This window comes from Arachis ipaensis, chromosome B09, assembly GCF_000816755.2.
Source record: "Arachis ipaensis cultivar K30076 chromosome B09, Araip1.1, whole genome shotgun sequence".
Classification (NCBI taxonomy): Eukaryota; Viridiplantae; Streptophyta; class Magnoliopsida; order Fabales; family Fabaceae; genus Arachis; species Arachis ipaensis.
In genome coordinates this window covers 146,287,664-146,303,289 of record NC_029793.2, presented here as the reverse complement: position 1 = coordinate 146,303,289, position 15,626 = coordinate 146,287,664, and the positions used below count along the sequence as shown (strand labels likewise).

At 33.4% G+C, this 15,626-nt stretch overlaps 3 protein-coding genes across 3 annotated transcripts; 1 reads left to right on the top strand and 2 right to left on the bottom strand.

Moving 5' to 3' along the window:
- On the top strand, positions 1,989 to 4,960 carry LOC107619688 (ras guanine nucleotide exchange factor Y). The gene is made up of 4 exons (XM_016321985.2): positions 1,989 to 2,324; positions 2,402 to 2,484; positions 2,587 to 3,765; positions 4,045 to 4,960. The coding sequence occupies exons 1-4, from the start codon at positions 2,123 to 2,125 to the stop codon at positions 4,648 to 4,650; spliced, it is 2,070 nt and encodes a 689-aa protein (XP_016177471.1). The 5' UTR covers positions 1,989 to 2,122; the 3' UTR covers positions 4,651 to 4,960.
- Positions 9,519 to 12,393, bottom strand: LOC107619428. The gene is made up of 7 exons (XM_016321715.2): positions 12,076 to 12,393; positions 11,961 to 11,992; positions 10,972 to 11,069; positions 10,777 to 10,859; positions 10,363 to 10,440; positions 10,184 to 10,282; positions 9,519 to 10,052 (listed from the first exon to the last, which is right to left on the bottom strand). The coding sequence occupies exons 1-7, from the start codon at positions 12,157 to 12,159 to the stop codon at positions 9,774 to 9,776; spliced, it is 753 nt and encodes a 250-aa protein (XP_016177201.1). The 5' UTR covers positions 12,160 to 12,393; the 3' UTR covers positions 9,519 to 9,773.
- Positions 12,695 to 15,507, bottom strand: LOC107616808 (probable fructokinase-7). The gene is made up of 7 exons (XM_016318729.2): positions 15,273 to 15,507; positions 14,302 to 14,510; positions 13,911 to 14,123; positions 13,624 to 13,821; positions 13,244 to 13,384; positions 13,052 to 13,168; positions 12,695 to 12,962 (listed from the first exon to the last, which is right to left on the bottom strand). The coding sequence occupies exons 1-7, from the start codon at positions 15,292 to 15,294 to the stop codon at positions 12,825 to 12,827; spliced, it is 1,038 nt and encodes a 345-aa protein (XP_016174215.1). The 5' UTR covers positions 15,295 to 15,507; the 3' UTR covers positions 12,695 to 12,824.

Genomic DNA, 15,626 nt, shown 5'->3' with positions numbered 1-15,626 from the left:
AAAATTATAATTAAAAATTCTGATAAATAAAAATATAAATAATAATAAAAATAATAAATTCTAATAGGCACACGTAGTATTATTCTTCATATATTACAAACTATTTATTAATATAAACATCAATCTTTTAAATTTGTAGTAGCGGTTAAAATTAAATAATTTTTTGAAATCAGAAGGAGTATAATTTTTTTAGTTATATAATAAAATATCAAGTAGCTAGTTGTGTATTAATTAGAGCTGCAATAGCATGCTGATGGTAGCTAGAATTTGTCCTCATCCATATATAATTATATATCAAGAATTGTGAGCCTTTATTTTCAGAAGGGGCCCTTCAGTTCAGAGATTTTAGATTTACGCACCTTTGTTGTTATATTATTATATCGTCTTTCTTCTTCTAGTCTAATGTATAAAGGAAAACATTATTATGTGAAAAGAAATATTTTATTTAGAGAAGTGTACGAAAAGCATAAAATATAATATATATACCAATTAAATAAGTATAATTGATCGTTGGAGTAGTTTGTCATCTCTGGATCAAATCTGAGTAACCATGTGTGGTTATTAACTTACTATTATAAGTCTCAAATTGGAAATTTTGTTTACGAGTTCTGGAATTTGAGTTACACTAGAATCAAACATCACTGTTAGTGAGTTACTATTATAAATTTATAATAAAGAAAAATGAATTATTTCATGCGAGTTCTATCACTGTTAGTGAGTAATTAAGACTGTTGGATTCACTCAGAGTTAATTCTTTTGAAGCTGAACTTATTCAATGGTTTAAGTTGGCTGATAGGAAATTAAAATAATAATAAGGGTAAAGTATATTTTTTGTCTCTGAAATTTGAAAAAAATTTCAAAAATACTTCTAAATTTTATTTTGTTTCAATTTGTTCCAAAAGTTTTCGATTTGCATCAAATATATCTCTACTGGCTAAATTTTCAAAAAAATTAAGACCAATCTAACAATAATGCATGAAAATTATGCTTGATTTGCTTGTGTTGAGGGTTGTTCTTATGAAATTATTATTGAATTGGTGTTAAATTTTTTGAAAAATTAACTGTAGGAGTATATTTAATACAAATAAAAAATTTTTGGAGTTCAGAATATATAAGATACTACTTAGTATGGATATGATGATGAAATTACGAACAAGTAAAAGAACAGTATTAAGCAGTGGATCCCCAGAGCGTTATTATAAGTCTATAATAATTGTAGTATTTTAAATTAATTTCTGATATCAACGAAAAGTGACATTCATTAATTAGTTCATGTCAAAGCCTTAGCTTAAGAGGGAGTATTTTTTTTGAAACAAACGCGGCATGGTTGAAGTCACAGATCCCTAATACATAATTAAGCTTGTTGCATTAATTGCTTCAACGAGATGATAATAACGATCACCTCACATTTGTATACACGTACCAATCACGGGATTAGCAACATATATATCCATATAAATATACCATCTAATTAATTAACAGCTGAAGAGAGATGTGCTTGATCATATATATCGTCATGCATCTTCCTTTTCCCAATAACTGGCCTTTGGCTGCTAATTAATTACAACTTAGGAGTGAGTGCATCAGAAAATACTATTATATACTATTAGAGAGAGAAATGCTTCTTGACTTCTTATATAGTATAAGAAATATATATTAAGAGTGAAATATTTCATAATTCATAATTTCGAAAAAGAATCAAGTAAGAGAATATAAGATGAGAAGACACCATATTCAATTCAAAATTTTAAGATAATAAATTAATGGGATTCTCATCTTATAAACTCCTCACTCTTCTTTACTTTTTTTAATGTGGGACTAAATTTAATACTCCTCACACTTATTAATAGTACACAGAAAAGTAGAGTTGAAGGAAAAAGAAATTTGAAAAGGTGATGACGTACTTGTAGTTGTCTTAACAGATAGATATACAAATGTGACCGTTTTTATAGATCCTTGGAAGGGATCCGGTTTTGTCGCTCATTAATCAGCCTGGCCTGCACCTGCATCATCATCATCATCATATATATGCCACCAAATACAAAACTCACAAGCTAATAAGCACCCTCTTTCTCTGCATGTCATTTTCACTAGTTTGTTTTCAAAGATTTAACCAATTATTATGGGGAAGGACTATTGGTGGTATTGGCCTGCTCCTGCATTTGGAAGGTCCTCTTCCTCCTCCTCCTCCTCCTCCAAGCCTTCTACTTCTACTGGTTGCATGTGTTCTCTCTTTCAAACCTTCCATTTCCATCCATTTCACTTTTCCATAAACCAACATCAACACAAGTCTCCCTCTTCCATCTCACAATGTCTCTCCAAAGGTACTATTACTATATAATATATACATTCTATACTATACTATTGTCTCTGCATCTAACCCTCTATAAATCATCATCAGATGGTGCTGAAGGACCAAGGAATAGCTTGGAATCACAACATGGTACTGCCTCCTCAAAAGAACAACAACATTTACAAATTCCGGTAACTTGTTAATTATTAGTTTAACTTGTCTATTTCATACATGTCACAAATTTTTACCAACTTTTAGGACTACTAACACTCTACCAATTCTTGAAAGTACAGAAGAACATTCGAATCAAAACAAGCAGAAGCATGACAAGAACAAGATCAGGAAATTATTCGAGTGATTTCTCCTCGGAAATGAGCTTCTCTCCGGGAACCAAGACACCAACATTGGTTGCAAGATTGATGGGGCTTGATCTTCTTCCTGAAAACAACTCTTCCTCTCCTAATTCCTCCTCTTCTTCAACCCTCTCCACTCCAATAATTAGTAACAAACATGGAAGAAGCAACAACAATAACAATAATCCACAGGTTCATCATCATAACCCTAAAGCAAGGCACCAGCATCACCACATCCAAATAATGAGACACAGACACAGCACAGACAGCATAGGAACCATTCGTTCCTTGTCTGATACTCCAAGAAGATCAGATGTTGAGCATAGTAGACTCTCTTTGCAAATCAACAAGGAGAACATTGGGGTTGATGAGAACTACTTGGAAGCCCCTCGCTTCTCATTTTCAAAGAGGAAATTTGATGAGAACAACAACAATAGTAGTAGCAGCAGAAGTCCAAGCCACTATGCAAGGCAAATTGTGAAGCAGGTTAAGGAAAGTGTAAGCAGGAGAGTTGGGATAACTGACATAACCAACACTGTTAAGAACAGAGAGCAAGAATCTTCTGTGGTCCAACAAATCAGATTCAAGAAAGCTACAAAGACAAGTAGTAATGTGAATGTGAATGTGAATGTGATTGTGAATGAAGCTTGCAGCCCGGGGAAGCAGTCACCAAGACTCAGCAGATTCGTTGACTCCAAACACAATAACCCAAACAGCATCACAAAACCATCATCACCTCTTACCCCAAAAGATCAAAAGCCGTTATCATCGTCACCTACTACTACTCCACTTCCTATTGCTCACCAGACTGAAACACAATTAAGCTCAAAAGATGATTTGCAGAGCAAAAAGTCATCATCAGCTCCAAAATGCAAGAGAAGCAGGACTACTGAGAAGTTGGGATCAGGGGTGAATAGGACTACTGCTCCACAGACATCATCAATAAGAAAGAAGCAACAAGAGTCATTTGTTTCCTGTACACTCTCACCAACAAGACCCAAAACCAAGAACAGATCAACTCATCCACTTTCAAGCAACCTTCTTCTCAATACAGCTCCAAATCTTCTCCCTGTCAAGACTCACCCTTCTCCTCTCCCAACTAAAATCCCCCAAAAACAGGTACCCCATTTATCAAATTGCAACACTTTAAATTTTAGTCCATCTCTTTTTTTTTTGTTCTAAACAAGTTTGTGTTTTTTAATATGTACATCTTTTTGGTACTTTAGTGCTAGCTTGTAAATCTATCTAACTATATTAAAACTTCGTCCTTTCCTTTTAATTTCGTCATCTATATGTTTGATTAATTAGATTTCTTTAATCATTCGTCACTGGTTAAATTAATTAATTATAGTTTGCGTGTGGATTAAGGTTTTTAACAACAATAACCAAATATTGCAGCCATGTGATACTCAAGAACAAAGACGCAGCAGCGCACAGTTATCAAGTTGTGCCCGCCAGAAGTACAAAAAAGATGCAATTCAAACACCCGCCGGCGCCACCACCACCGCAGCCGACGATCAAGGACCAGAATTTGAGTACATCACAAGCATACTAAGCCGCACGGGGTTGCGCAAAGCTACGTTACCCCAAATCCAATACCAATGGTTCTCTCTTTCCCACCCATTAGACCCTTCACTCTTTCACAACCTCGAGCATCACTACCCATCATCCAATCCAGACAAAGGTTGCATCTTTACGCAGAGGGACCAACTGGGTCTTCGCTGTAACCGGAGACTACTATTCGACTTGGTCGATGAACTGCTGTCGGAGATTCTGGCAAGACGAAAACACGAGGGTGGGTTGTTGGTGGAGACAGTGTGGAGGAAGGTTCGGAGTTTCCCAGGTGCGAAGTGTGAGGTTCTGGAGGATATTGATGGGTTGATAGAAATGGAGGAGATGGAGAGGAAGGTGAAGGAGGAAAGAGAAGAAGGGTTGGTGATGGAGATTGGAAGGAGCATAATGGAGACGTTGGTGCATGAAACTGTTACCGTCTTCATGCTTTGAGACGCCGTCGTTTTGGACGGGAGACATGCGGCAGACGATGTCACATGGGCCCGTTTGGAGACCGTTCTAATCTTCACGTGATCAGATTCTCCCTCGCCTGGCCCATCATCCATTACCGCCGTCTAGATTTAATTCTTAAAACTTTTTCGATTTTAAACAACTTAATTCGTTGTATAAAATTTTTACTAGGTCGAATAGTTTTAAGATTTAAATCTTTGTTAAAATTTTTATATTCAAAATGCTAGGTGTTTAATTTCTTTTACTAACTAAGTGTAATCAAGTTGTTAAAAATAAAATTCTATTCACTGCTATATTCAAAAGTTCGTTCTCTCTTTTAATTACCGTCTCACTTTCAAACGCACCATTTTTTTTTCTTTCGATTTTTTGTTATACAATCTTGCTAGTCGCTACGTTATTAATATTATTTTTGTCCACTTTTGTCAACTCTTATTTATGATTATATTTAATGGAAGTATCTTTGCGGATATATCTAATAAAAATATCTTTTTTATAATTATGTTTAATGAAAGTGTCTTTATAGATGTATTTTCTAGATGTATCTCTTTATATATGTATTTAAAATATAATAATTAATTATTGTTAACAATAAATTAACAAATAATATATTGGTACCCTATACTTTTTCTTTATTATATTATGCTGCATTTTTATGCATTCTATTCAGAATTTTAGGTTAATTACATTTTGTTTTACAATTTTTTAATCTAAAACACAATGTTTATGAAATTGAACATAAACTTTTGTTAAATATACAAATTTTCAATGACAATAAAAAATCATAGTTCAAATGAGTTAAATTAAATTTGTGCGAATTAGATTTTTTTTTTCCTTCATTAAACGTAATTGACGAGATATAAATGACTTTTTTTTATGATTCTGATAAATTAGTGTGAGTTATCAGAATATTAACTTCAATTACTTGTATTATTGTTCTATATTCAATATTTATATGCTGTTTGTATATATTTTTATTTTTAATTCTGATTATTTACAATGATTTTAGTTTTTATTGTTCTGTAATAAATTAATGTTCTATAATCTGATTTTTGTTTTATATATGCGAATTTCTATACTATGTTAATAGAAATATGTGTAATGGTAAAATATTTTTGTATGGCAACGAACCAAAATTTGTTTTTTATATGATTTTCACGGTAGTTATTTTAGAATTAATTTTTATATGATAATGATTATTATGTGCTAAAAATTGAGATGATTTTTAACATTTTTGAAAAAATTAAAAAAATCTAGGTATATATAATAATATTTATTTATGCTAATAATAACATCCGAGGCTATATATATTAACCTTAAAATTACAGTTACGCAATAAATTAAAATAAGTTTCACTTAATGTTTCATAAAATTTGATTTAAATGAGATCACTGATCTTTTCCCGCATTTCAAGACATGAACAAGAGTTGTTAATCTTATATGAATCATACTATATATACTATATTTTTATATTTTAATTTACTGAAATTTGTTATAAAGTAATAAACGTATACAGATGCTGGTGTCGTACCTACCTAGAAGATTACGTAAGGGGATAATAAAAATTAAAAAGGCACATGCATGACGCTTACATTACTTGAATGAACTACCTAGTGAGATAAGGAGTGGAATATGGTCAGAGAATCATCATATTGTATTTGGTTCTTGCTTCATGGAAGTTTGAGATTGTTATCTAGCGCAAGATTGCAATCATTTTCTTATTTATTAACTTCAATTAAAATGTATGTGTTTTTGCATGCAAACGTGAACTTCAATATATGCAAGAGTTTTACCCTTTTTCCTTTCCTTTTATTTCTTTCTTACTATTATTTTTTTTAAATAACAAAATGAAGTAACATGCTAAAGTACAATATCTCCAAGAAGTTAGAGAAATTAGTATATATAAAATGTCTGGACGCATTCAAAAATATTATCATAGTTTCAATTTATGCATGCATGCATATGCGTTAGGAGAAGTATTTATTTTATGCGTAACATATTCAACAGCGAGAAATATTTTCATGCTTTAATATATCAATAGCATCAAATGCTATGTGCAGTAATTAACATGAATATGGCAGTTCTGATGCATAAACTATTAAGTATTTAGTACACTATAGAAAGAAGAAATAAGCGGGAGTGAAAATTCAAAAAGTTAATTAATAATTAAGTGACGTGGATTGTTTTTAACTAGCTACGGTGGAAAGTGGAAACAGGTAAAAAGATTGAGACCTGAGATGGGTGTGTCTGACCAATTTAATGATGTTTAGCTGCTTAGAGTAACACTTGTTTCGCTTATGGATCTGTTTGTTTCTGCGTGTCCTTCAAGGGTTTTGTGTTCTGAAATTGCTGACTCTTTGGCCCATGCATTATCACAAATACCATATATATATGATTGATGATGCATTATTCAATTATTATTAATAATTATATATGAGTCACTGATTGAGAAAAAAATGGGCTTCATATATTTAGGAAAAGGTGACACCCCTTAGCATAAAAGGAGAGGGAGAAAAAAAAAGGTAGTGCAATATATTTATTAAAAGGGCAATCTTTTTTGTTATGGCCAAATGCAAATTCATTTATCACTACTCAAAATGTTAGCACTGATTCTAACGCCAGACAAGAAAAATGGGGGGCCACTACTACTGCCTCATGTTTCTTTCTTTCCTTCCATATTTTTCGAAAACGTAAATTGAAAGAAACATATGCATGGCAATGGCAAATCGCCAAATCCTACTTGGTTTATTTTCTTCAATTTTAGTTGGTATAATAAGTCATATCTTTTTGCTATTATAGCATAATTTTCACCTTTTTGTATTTTTGAATACAATATAAATACTAATAACATGCTAACACTACTATTATTCTCCATCAATCGTTATGTTGATGAATTAATTAGATCCAGCAGTTATATTCAAACAATGATAATCATGAGCTACTATATATCATCACTTAAATAAATTATATAAAAATGTTTAGTAACAAATTTTTTTTTTATTTAACATTCATAAATTATAATTTTTTGTCTCCCTTACATTACATTACCGTAAATGATGATATGTATACGTTTATAATCAAGTTTGTCCCTACTCTCTATATATGCAAATGTGACAACTACCATACAAGCTAAGCATGCTACTGATCTAGATGGAACCATAAACAATTATCATGCGCAAAGCGTACTCTTAACTTTAGATGTGACTGAACACCACATATACAATATGCGGTACGGTAATCATAAAGATAGATTCATAGCATCCGCATCATAATAATTGACTTAAGAATTAAACCAAAATTATACCAACCCTATATCAACACGTACCTTATATATATATAACATTTGGTTAAAGTCTTGGTTTATATGATTGGAAGATTTTTAAGTATACTGTTATCGGTGTATCAGTAATTTTTAATCGTTGATCTTAATTATATATATTATATATATTTTTTATAATTAAGATCAACGGTTAAAAATAACTGAAATACCGGTATGACGGTACACTTGAAAATTTTCCTATATGATTTACACTTGTGCATAGGCAAATAATTTCTTACGCACGAAAATTTTCATTTATCCAATAATTGAAGTTCAATATTTCATTATACAGATCAATTTAATAAAATTTCATAAATTTTGGAATTAGTTTGATATATATATGTCATCATAATATTTTATTTTTACACAACTTTAAAAATATAAGTAAATACGACTATTAAATCACATATCTATTGATATTCGATTTTTTTTTTAATTTGTTAAACTTTATTATTAAGATATCATAACATAATTCAACAGTTAGATTGATAAAATTTATTGCCTTTAAAAAATATTATTTGATAGTATAAGTCAATAAAACTTAAAAGAAGCATGAAAATGATCCATCCGCTATGTATATGATTTGAAAATACAAAATATCATTGAATATATAGTATGTGAACAATAATGATATGTAGGATCATAATTCAAACGTGAAATTGATTGGGAGAAGAGATTCATCAAGGAGGCTAGTGATTAAGCTAGTAGACTAGTACAAATAGAGGTACCACATTAATTTATGAAAGGTCCAATTCAAAATGTAAACAGTAGTGATCCTGATATTACTCGAAGAGAGGTACTGATAATATGAAGTAACTCCTACCAAACAAGGTCTCAGGTATTAAAAGTAGAGGTATTATGGTTGCAGTTGTAGGTGTAGGCCTAGGGTGAAGGGCACTTGTTGCATGCCAGAAGATCATAATTGCAAGAAACTTGAGTAGAAATAGCAAGTTAATTCTTCTGTGCAACACTGCAAAGAAACTCAGTGGGAAACTTCATGATATAGAAAAGCAACCATGATACACGAATCCCTAAAACTGAGTTAGGTAATACGTATCAATGGCGAGAAGTATGGTATTTATACTCAAATCCTACCATTATTGTGTAAAAAAGTCTTGTCCCACCACTTTAGCAGGATTGCAGAGCTATTTGGAAGTAGGATTGTGGTATTCTTATTCGTATATCAAGTTATCAACTGAGCATATTTACCATGCAATAATAGCCATGTTTTCATACAATCACACAAATCTAAAATTCTCCAGTAAAACAATTCCCATGCAGAAAGAAACTTGTACACATTGAATGAAAAAGATTTCTTGGGTCTAGTTGTGCGATAAATTGAAATCCAGTTACAAGCACGGGTGCTGTTTTTACTTTAAAAATGAAAATGAAAAAAGAGGCATAATGATTGAAAAGTTTCGCCAGATGGTCAAGTTATTTTATATTCAAATTTTGTAAATCATGCTTGAGCGAACAATGCTATCTATCTGCAAGCATTTAAGAAGCGAGTATGAGTAGTACGAGACAAGTTGAATGATCACAAAGGAGAACCTAGCTGGACATATTGATTGTTCTTTGCCCGAAAGTAGCAGAGGAATTAAGGCATTCACAGTTTTGTGCTAGACTGCTAGCCAATACAAGTGAGAAGCTCAGTCATTCTGTGACGATGAAAGACAACGTTTGCATGCTAATGTGTAGAAATAATGGAGAACAGAAGGTAAACCTTGTACAAAAATTATGGACTTCTAATTCAATGAATTTACTGCAGTAATATCTTAGAATAACACTCTCATGTTCTGCCATCTACATCGAAGCCAGCACCAGTCCAGCCAGGAGCTGAAGATCTACCTTTGGAGACAGCACCGATTCCTTTCCCTTTAATGTGGAAATTTACTTTCTTTTTAGTTCTTCCTTCGCCTTCATTAGGAGACTGATGATGAGATCCAACTTTCTGACCACTACCTTGGTCGGGAATGCTCTCAGCTGATCCCCCACTTTCCCTTGCATTGGAAGCAGAGGATCCATCACGGGTTGAACCATCCTGAGAAGAACTTGCAGATTTCCCATCCTAATGTAATTGAAATGCAATGTTTAAACATTTATTGCTATAATAAATGTTTTTAAACATTTATTGCTATAATATATGTTAGAGGTCATCAGCAATATTAATATAAAATTAGTAAACTATGAAGGACGTACATGATGAGAATTAGTTGATGCACGATTTGGATTCAAAGCTTCGAGTCGTCTTTTTAATTCCTCCAGCCTAGAAAACTGGGAATTACTGCTCTCTTGAACCTATATAGAAGATTGTTATTATCAAACAAGAGAATATAGATTGTGTTAAGTATCTTATATCTTCGTTTGGCAATAGTTACCAGATTGCTCAAGTCATCACATAACTTCTGCTTTAATGCCTCTTCATCCTTCACTACTTTTGATGCTGCCTCCCACACCTGACACACACAGTCAAGATATTAAAATTACATATGCAACTTATTGTTGCTGATAATTTAGAGGACCAAATCGCCCATAACTTCATTTAGTTACATGGCATCTACAGTGATTTAGTGATTTGAACAAAAGATTGTGAGGAAAGTAAAGCAACCCAAAAGCAAATCAATTACGGCAATGCTAAAAGTGAATCAAGATCTGAAGTCACGCAGTAACGTGGCATTTGACTAACACAATGACATGATACATACTTTCTTTTTGATTGCACAGATAACCAAAATATTGATATGATGAAAATAGCAAGCCAATACAAGATAGAGTTTATTAAAGTAACATACCTTCCGTGCCTGTTCTTCTTTGAGCTTGGCCATGCGAATTTTCTCTGTTTGTGTCTCTATTTTCTTTCTCAAAAGTTCAAGTGCTTAAAGAATGCATCATGTATAAAAGTAAACCAAAATCATTCACCATAACAACCAGGGAAAAACAACCGTTTTAAATTTTTGCCATGAGAAGCAACAGTGACAGGTGGAAACCTGCTTTCTTTGGGCCGGCCGTGAGTTTCATCTCCATTGTAAGATTTGCAAGCTCACGCTCAACATCGCGAATTTTAGAATAGTTTTCTTGAATGTATCTGAAATTAATTAAACAGAGATCAAGATGACAGACACTCTGCTTGCTTGATAATCTAACTATATGGTGGCAATAAATGGTGCCTCTATATATATTACAAACAATCAACAATATGTAATAGTGGAGACAGGATGAAGGGGGGTCCAAAACTACATAGGATCATGCTTCTAAAATAGAGCATCTACTTCCTGGATCCTATGATTCATTAGATAAATTTGCTCACCCTTTGCTCAAAAACCTCAAAAACCTTGTCTGAATTAATTACTAGTTCCACAATAGGGAGAGGCATGATTATTCTAACCAATTTCATTTTCTATATAACTCATACACCAAATAACAAATTTAGCACAGCAAAATCGCACTAATATTAACAGAAAAACAACAGTCAAATGTATACAAAATCATAAACATGGATCATCAGTGTTACCACCATCCAAAAATGCAATTAATTCCTTACTGCAATTCCTAATATTCCAACATTTTAAACAAAGGTGCAAAAAACATCATCTCCACTTGACCACTTCCTTCTGCTACCATATTACCAGAACTTCAGTTTATACCATAATTAATAAATAATGCTATTGCTTCAACAGCTTGTTATTGCATCTTCAATCTTTCGTAGCCACAGGATTTTAGCTATCATTGCCAGGAGAATCATTGGATTATATAAAATTGATGTCCAATTTCTACTTCAAGAGAACAAAAATTAAAATTACTCGTAAACCAAAAATCAAAGAAACAATGAATTCAATTCGACCATTGAAGTAAAACGACCTAAATTGAAACAATGCCGCAAATGCAACCGCACAAAAAGAATCAATAACCAAGCACAAACTCATCGCCAGATCCAAATGAACAAAAAAATAGCCAGAGAAAGAGAAAGAGAAGTTACCTGTGCAATTGAAGTTGCTCTTCTTCGATGATCTACAACAAGAAGGAAGGAAGCGAAGAATGAGAAAATGAAGTAACGACGGAATTGAATTGAAGAGCGAAGAATAGAGAAGTACCTTCTCGGTGTAGCTAATGACGGAAGCTTCTCGAGGGAGACCGTCAGGTCCGATCTCAGGGACGAACGACTGGTTTGAAGCCATTTCGGAAAAAATCTCACACTCCGGCGTGGGGTTTGCGATCTCCGAACAGCAGCGGCGCCCGCGGTTCGACGCCGGTTCAGAACACGGTTTTTGCGGAATTGAACCCAAATCGAAAAATGGCCTCTGATTTTTATATCTGGTTTTTATTTATATTATACGAGTCTGAGTCTGAGTCTGTGTATGACGAGTTTTGCCACATGCTTAGTTGCCTACCCACGTTCGCCAGTCACGAAAAGCCTTCGTTTTCTATCTTCGTAATTTTAGCTTTCTTTCTTCGAAATATTATGGATTTTTTATTTAATCACTATTATCCAATAACATACTACTCATGTTGTAAAACTTTTATGTGATAGATATAATTAATTATATAAATTTAATTTCAGGCACATAAACGGGTAATTAATTTCTTCATATGAGAGATTAGGCAAGGCACTAGTCACAAAAGAAGAAGAGATTTTTTGATCATTGGAGTATACAATTTGTTAATTTCCTCTACTATAAATGAATCGATTTATTACAAAATCTATAGCTTGAGTGAGCAACGCAATTGAGCTTATTGTAAATGAAAAAAAAAATACAAAGTAAAAGATACAAAGCCATAGCTTAACACCATATAGTAGTACATTTTTATAACAGAAGAAACTGTCAAGTGTTAATGGTTGGTGCTATATTGTAGTTGCTTCTAACATGAACTGCGCAACAGCTTCTTTGTTAGGTAGTGCGGGAATTGCACCTCTCTTTGTCACAGTGATGGCACCACATATGTTGGCAAATCGTAGCGCTTTCCGGAGTTGCTCCTCCTCCTAAATCACCATCAAACTTCAGATTATTCATTGTATCATAACATGAAAGAAGCATTTGAAGAATCTTCAACTTGCATTATGTAAAAGACCTGTAAAATGCTTTGATCTGAAGCTATGTTGTAGAGAATCCCACTAACAAATGCATCACCGGCCCCAGTTGTGTCAATGGGGTTAACTTTAACACCTGCCACCCGGCCTTTGAATTTCTGCGCACACAATCAACAATGAAACAAGTGCTTATGCCACTCACTGTCAAATGGACTACTTGGTAGTAAGCTTACCTTGGTGTAATATCTACAACCCTCTGAGCCTTGTGTCACAATTAATAGCTTGAGATTAGGGTGAAAAAGCTTCTTTAATACAACATCATCATCGTTAGGATCATCACCCTCTGTCAAAAACGTAATCTCCTCCTCGCTTATCTGCACATACATAAGATAATAACAAAAAAAAAAGAATGAAAAATGTTTATGGGGCACTTAGTTTTGTTTCTGTTGTCATTTCAGTTGATAAGTTTTTATCACATATTACAAAAGTAAGACCCCTTTCTTTGTTTTGTTGAAAGCAAGAAACCCAATAAATAGATACAAATTGAAAATGAAAACAGAAATCAAAATAAGAACGAAGTTGGTGAAATGCCAAGTGTTATATAACATAATACCTTTATGATATCAGCTTTGTCCCATACACTCATTATGCCTTTCTGAGCAGCCTCAGCTGATGGCCATAGCGCCAATCTCAAATTTGGATCATATGAGAGAATACAACCAGATTCTTTAGCGATTCGCAAGGCGGCAAGATGAGCTGACTTGCATGGATCATGAATCAAGCTAATGGAACCATAATGGAATATTTTAGCCTGCCATCAAGATTACTATTAGTATGCTGACTAAAACCAAAATTCTTGGGTTAAAATTTTATAAACACAAACATAAATTAAGACAACACCTTCTGTATGAGATTTTTGTCAATCTCTGACTCATGAAGAAGCATATCAGCACTAGGGTTCCGGAAAAACAAGAACTCGCGCTCGCCATCGGCTCTAAGCGTGACAAAAGCTAATGCAGTTCTAGCTTCAGAGTCAAACCGCACGCCAGATGTATCAACAAAGTTCTGCTTTAAAATATCACATAACATATACCCGAATTCATCCTTTCCTACCTGAAACACACAGATGGCAAGGAATTAAGCTCTGATTATCTATTCAAGAAAATCAGGCAGACTCTTTCATCACAGAAAAATCTGATAAGTTGAAACAACATAAAGGGTGGTAAATGTCTTGAGTAACAAGAAACCAAATAACCATGTGGATAAACAGACATAGAATTGAGAGATATACCTTGCCTATGAAAGCAGATGAACCACCAAGCCTTGAGATGCCAACTGCTACATTGGCAGGAGCACCACCAGGAGCTTTCTTGAAAGCAGGTGCTTCAGCTAGTGACACTCCACCCACCGTTGGTACAAAGTCTATTAACAGTTCACCCAAGCAAACAACTAGTTCACTTGTTTTCTTGTCATCTTCTTGTTTCAAATCACCAGATTTACCTGCACGGACACAGTATCCAGGGTTTCAGAAATTTTCACTAGCTAAAATCTAATTGCTTTACATAGAACACAATATACTGAAACTTTTGAAGGGGACCATGGCCTCTCTCAAGGTCTATGACTGTGACATGCTAAACCTGAATTCAGTTGTGACCTCTCTGTTCCCTTAGAGCCAAAATTCACAAATACCATAATGCAAAATGCAGTACTTTGAGATCAAATACTACAAGGAATACTCTAACAACCAAACACGATCTTCAAGTGCATTACCCTTTTCAGATTATGCACTTCACAATATAAAGATAAAATAGAATCTATACAAGACATGACAGCTAAGTATAGATAGATAAAATCATGTATTAAGCTCGACTCGGATACATTGCGTTATAAGAGAAAAGATTCCAACATGCATCATCATCATCATGATTATTGTCCACTCCATGCACTAATGGGAATCGGACCCCAGAAAATTGGTGTCAATGTGCCATCTTTTATTAATGAAAATATGCTCATATGACAACAAAATAAATAAATAAATAAAGCAATACATTCAGACGTAATCTACAATCTGATTGAATGGAATGATTCCTGTGATAGCAAGAACCTAAAATTCGAAAAAATTCAAAGATGCAATCTTTAGCTCACAAATCAAGTTCCAGCCGAGGAAATGAATAAACCCACGTTAACTAAACAACAGGGGATTAATGTTGAGTACAAGAACAGACCTTAACGAATGAAAATAAAGAAAAGTAGATGAAAAACCTGAGGGGGTAAACTGGGCCATGGAGTTGAGATTGAAAGCGAGAAACAGAGTAATGGGAAAATGGAGAAGAGGAGGAAAAAGGGTATGTGGTTTGTTACGTAGTGAATAGTTTATAGTTACAGTGAGAGAGAAAGAAGAAGAGGGATGCGAGTAGGAGAGAAATCAGTTGGCTTTAAAGAGGATTAGAGAATCATAGATTGTGTTGTTGAACTGAAAGTGAAAAGTGAAAACAGAGGAAGGGGCAAAATGGATTTTCATTCATCAGCTACGTACTATATTTCTAAAATAAAATTTTTAATCATATTATTATTATTATTATTATTATTGAACTATTTTCATTTAAGTATATTAAA